Source organism: Nuphar pumila, chromosome 13 (assembly GCF_984573655.1).
Source record: "Nuphar pumila chromosome 13, dmNupPumi1.hap1.1, whole genome shotgun sequence".
In the NCBI taxonomy this organism is placed as follows: Eukaryota; Viridiplantae; Streptophyta; class Magnoliopsida; order Nymphaeales; family Nymphaeaceae; genus Nuphar; species Nuphar pumila.
The window spans coordinates 71,138,936-71,144,157 of NC_143261.1; the positions used below are offsets into that span (position 1 = coordinate 71,138,936).

Below are 5,222 nucleotides of genomic sequence, written 5' to 3' on the forward strand. Positions count from 1 at the left end.
TACAAACACAGGATACCAAGTATGCATAGAAGGTTAGATTGCTTTTTTCTGTTGCTCCCTGTATGACAATGAAGAGGCTAACATGTCAGGAACTTTAGGTCAACTTGACTTACCATCACTCATTTCCTGATTATTGAGGGGTACGCTAGCGCCGAAGTTCATCTCAACAACATTATGGAGATCGTCTTCCCAGACATTTGGGATCTATAGTATGATACACAATGAGAAAATATACGACAACCAACCATTCAATTGAACATTTTTTTCAATTGAAACAAAAAGATAAGGGGTTAACAATCACCTGAGATAGGGGTTCTTTGTATCCAGTAATTGAAGTTAAATGAGAATTAATAGCTCTCATCAATGAATCTGAAGGGCTTGGGACACCTGGCATCCCACTCTGAACCAATCCCTGCTGGGCTGGATGTAGATGGGGATGAGCCATGTTTACATCAGGCACATACCCAACAGCTGATGAAGGGCCACCTCGTGGTGGAAAAAACTGAGATAAAAAAGCCAGTAGATCATGAATCTTAAGACAAAATATAGTAAGGATTAAATTTCAAGCTTTGTCAAAATGGTTTAGTGTAAATCATACAAAAATCTTACATCTTTGGATAGGAGCCCTTCCATGCTGAGACCTAGCCGTGGGTTGACAGTTGCAAGCTTCATGGAGAGGAACTACAGCAAGGAAAAAATCAAGTAAATAAATAATATTACACTTCCTTTCACAAAGGAGATGTAACATCCTATGGAGTAAATTCATTATGAGCACACCTCAACTTGTCTTTGCAATGACTGCACATAATTGATGATCTCATCAAGCATAACTGCCTTCCCTGTAACCTGAAACCATGATATAAGCAGATCTAATATAGCCATGATCCGTGATATGAACATTAAATTCGACCAATGAATAGAAGGTCATTGATAATATGTAGCAGGCTGAATTCTATATGGTTACCTTACTGCAACCAGGAACAAGGTCTTGAAGAAACTTCATTCTCTCACTTATCTTTTCCCTCCTCACCTGAAATCAGACAGCCAGAATTACGGACATCATTCCAATGAGTTTCAAAATGGTCCGACACATAAGAAATTGTTCATATAGAAAGTTCACCCTCTCTGCAAGACTGTGACTGTTGGTGGCCTGGCCTCGCCTTGCCCGGACATGAATGTAGTCTTCCTTTGGTGCATCTGAACTCTGGGAATTGTCTTTAGGTTGTTTCCCATTATGCTTGACTGTATTTATGATTTGGTTGGGCTCACCTTTTGGTTTATTTTCAGGATTCTCACTCCCCGTATCCATTGCCAATTGTGAAGAACTACTAACTGGGTTCAGTTCAGCTCCCTACCAATTTGTTTTCGTTCAGCCATTTTTACCAACAATCATTCAATAAAAGATTATCATACTAGACGATACAGAAAAAGTAATTGAATAGGAAAGAAGAATAGAAGCACTACCTGAGCAGCCCTCTTCCTTTTCTTCGTGCAAAGTCCTTTTGATGAAGGCTCGTTCACAGCATTTTCCAAATGTAATGATTCCTCCTGTCCATAACCACTAATTTCTGCACCATCAGAATCAATGCTTGAAGATCCAACCTTCTGTTTTCCTTCCTCAATGCTTCCTGACACAGAGGGTTTCAACAAATTGGCCATTTTCTGCTCGACCCTCTTGGTGGAATCCCCTTCATTGCCTGGAACTAATCCATCTTTACCAAATTCAGAGACACCCATGTCATTGTTCTGCGGCGGCGCAGTCGACAGGAGGTCTGGTGCTCGAGCCATTCCTCCTGCTCCTTTCGAGTAAGGAGGCATAGAATCAGAGATGGCGAAAGGGTTCATCATGCCACTGAAACAAGAAAACCTTGCTGCCCGTTCAATGAAGCCAGAATCAGTAGGAAATTGAACCAAGCCCTGAGGAAGAATCCCCGTGCCGCACTGCGCGAAAGCGCCCCCGGCTTTCATCGAAGAACCGGAAGAATTCCATGCGATTTCGAATGCACGTCTCAACGACGGCGAAGCAGAGATCATCTCGCCCATGCCAAAGACATCAGGGTTGTTATTGTTACTGGAATTGGTATGCTTGAATGCCAGATTTTGGCTAATGGGGTTATGAGAATCCCAAACGCCTGGACAGAAGGAATCTACCATGGAAACAGAAAGGCAGGAAGAGGACTCCACAGGGGCTCCCTTGCAAGCAACCATGGAACTGTCTGCAGTCACCAAGTCGAATGGTGGATTGGGAAGATCACCAGAAAATCTCCATTCTGAAGGTATGGTGGGGGTTTGATAGCTTGAATGATCGCCATTCCTCTTATCCAACCCAAATTTATCCTTCTCACTCAAATCCATCACTCCAGCTACAAAGCCCCCAGAAGATACTGGGACAATTTTCTGGTATTTATCACTTTTAAGCTTTAATTTCATCCACCTTCAACAGTGTCCAATCTAATCCAACAGCACCCACAATTCATAAACTCAAGAATAAAGTCAAGGAACACATCATAACTGTAGAAAATAACTATGGTGGAAACACAACCACATATATCTGAATACTTCTAACCTTTCCACCAAAGACCATCAGTTTGAGAAAAGATTACTAATTCAAAATGACTGCATCAACTTAAAAGCTTACAAGACCAAAAATGCATCCAATGTTCCCAAAAAACATAAAGCACATATACCAAATAGCTAAAACTCACAGGGAAGGTCAATGTAACTCCAGACACCCACAAACTACAAAAATATAGAAAAGATTTAAGTGGAAAAGGGCACCACAGGCAACCCACCAGAGCAAATATTTAAAACCAGATATCTCAAGTTGGCGAAAAACCACAAACATTTAAAGAAAAAGAAAGAAAAAAGAATTAAAAAGTTCGGAAAAGAAGTCCCCAAATAAGGATATTGACTTTTCAAGAACAAAACGGGAAACAAAAAATACAGCTTTGAAACCAAATTAGTGGCAGAGAGAGAGATGGGCTAAACAAGGGAAAAAATGCCCATTAGACAAGGTGTAGGAAAAGCAGCAGGGGAGGGTGGAGCCCTTTTTCTTTCTGCTTTTTTCTGGTACTCACTTCCACTCGAGCTTTTTTAGAAGGTCAATTTGGGTTGGGTTGGGTTGAGGGGACCCTGTGTGTGTACTGAATAAGCTCTCAGAGACTGCAGACGCCAGCCTCTGCCATTCTTTCCCTCTGCTGAAACAATGAAAATCAGCAGCTCTTCTTGTTCTCAATTCATTCATTTTTAACAAGTTCAAAGGAGAGAGAGAGAGAGAGAGAGAGAGAGAGAGAGGGAACTTTGTTAGTGTCGTGTGTAAAATGAGTTCTTCGAAAATGTCATCCAAACGGGACCATAAATTTTTACAATTTTATTTTATTTTATTGTGATTTTAAGAGAGAGAGTAAAAAAGGGGCTTGGTTCGGGTGTTGATGGGTGTTGTGTTGGTGTTCAAAAATGTCATCCAAACGGGTCCGTAGATTTCTACAAATTTTTTTATTCTTCTTCTGATTTTTTTTGGAAAAGCAAAAGAGAGAGAGAGAAGTTTCGCATTAATAATCACGCCTGCATTAGAAAGCGAGCCATTGAATGATTAACCACCGCCACTGCCACTGTAAAAAATCAAGGGGAAAACGCAAAGTTTCTTTTATTTATTTCTTCTCCTTGCTTAATGTATTTGATTTTACTGACATTGCTAGCCTTTCAGAGAAATTTACAGGTCATAGGTTTTTTGCTGGTCGTTTTCTCTTTTTATAATTTAAGGAAAACTGAAGAGAGAGGAAGAAGGAAAATAGGTATACCCCAAATTCCTAAAAGTTGAAAAAGAAAGCATAGGGGGAGCTTGGTCAAGATCTGAGTGAGGGATTCCCCTGCTTTGTAAGAGACTGTACGAGCTACTGGTCTTTTGAAGCAGACCCGTGGATTTCATGAATGGGTGGATTCCAATGCCCCCCTCACTCTCTCTAGTAAAAGCAGCTCTCTCTCAAATGATGTCTAGTCAGACTAGGTATTTCATTGAAGCATAATCTTGGTCTTGACACAAGGGGGTTAAAGACCTAGACCTAGCTTAGTCAACCTGAAACTAAGCATTCAATATTCATCCAAGTCCAGGTCAAAACTCAAAAAGGAGTTGATGTACACTTGCTTTCCACAGAGCCTGCACGTTTGAGTTGGTTATTTTGATCTACTCTCATAATACTTTTAGTCAATTAAGCCATGTTTTGTTGTGAAAGAATTTCATCTCTTTCAGCTCTTGCTTGTTCTTCTGCCTTCTTTAACTAAAGCTTACATGTTCGAATCATGTAAGCTGGGTTCGTTTGGTAAAACACCCTTGGTCATGTCTATATGTCGACTCATTTAGCCCTTAACTAGGTTTAGTTGGTATAACATTGTCAAGCTTTTCTCTTCACTGGTGTTGTGATTGATACGACGGTAGGTTTTGAGAACCCATCAGATTAGTTGGCATCATCTTTTCGTGCTTTGCACCAAGTCAGGGGAAATCCTGCACATTGGGATGTGGGAAATTGAATTCACAGGAAAATCTCAATGACCGCAGTTTTTAAATATTGGGTCAGACCCAAACGGGTGACATGTGTCTTGAGTACCCAAGGTCCAAGGATCAGAGTACAAATAAATGCCGTGATTTCCCTGACCATAGTGAGTTTGAAAGCCAGGGTCGACAGCTGGGAATAGGAATCTATAAAGGCCTGTCTGCCCTTCTCCCTTTCTTTCTTTTGTACAATAAATGGAGTCTTGCTGTCTCCAGAAGCATTATTACTTGTGCGGTCATTAATGGGTCGGGTATTACCTGATCTCAATCCGTACTGGATCTTAAAAGATTGGGATTTGGTGATGAATAAAGATGTCTGCTTAAGAATTTAGGTTAGACCTATATGGTCCGATTAGTATATGGAACTGATGGATTACTTATGAAACTTCATATCCGTTTTTCAACATACAACACAAAAAAAATATTAGTTTATCAAGATGGATTGGGTCATGTTTGTGGAAGCCTTAACGATCGAGTTATAGTTCTTCCTATGGTAGGTTCGGTCAGGCCCAGATAAGGACTTTGGTACTTGCAGCTCAGAGCCAGCTCTTGACCTACCTAGGTCCATGGAATGCCTCATGGATTGACACCTGAATATTATATATGTATATATACACACATGATTGAGCGTAACATTGGACACTCAAGCAACAAGCGTTCGCTTGATTTGGCG

The 5,222-nt window shown here is 40.7% G+C and overlaps 1 protein-coding gene across 1 annotated transcript; it reads right to left on the reverse strand.

The window, feature by feature from the left end:
* Positions 1-265: 265 nt before the first annotated feature.
* LOC149818659 (transcription factor bHLH49-like) lies at positions 266-3,222 on the reverse strand. The gene is made up of 6 exons (XM_089986270.1): positions 1,465-3,222; positions 1,092-1,351; positions 965-1,025; positions 778-846; positions 610-681; positions 266-502 (listed from the first exon to the last, which is right to left on the reverse strand). Exons 1-6 carry the CDS (start codon positions 2,428-2,430, stop codon positions 266-268), a joined length of 1,665 nt encoding a protein of 554 aa, XP_089842396.1. The 5' UTR covers positions 2,431-3,222.
* Positions 3,223-5,222: the final 2,000 nt, after the last annotated feature.

Excerpts from the sequence above, each read along its gene's own strand:
- LOC149818659 (XM_089986270.1), bottom strand. The coding sequence starts at position 2,430 with ATGAAATTAAAGCTTAAAAGTGATAAATACCAGAAAATTGTCCCAGTA. Across the intron at positions 1,352-1,464 it reads AAAGGAAGAGGGCTGCTCAG|GGAGCTGAACTGAACCCAGT; the intron begins GTAGTGCTTCTA and ends ACAAATTGGTAG. Across the intron at positions 1,026-1,091 it reads CTATATGAACAATTTCTTAT|GAGGGAAAAGATAAGTGAGA; the intron begins GTGTCGGACCAT and ends ATTTCAGGTGAG.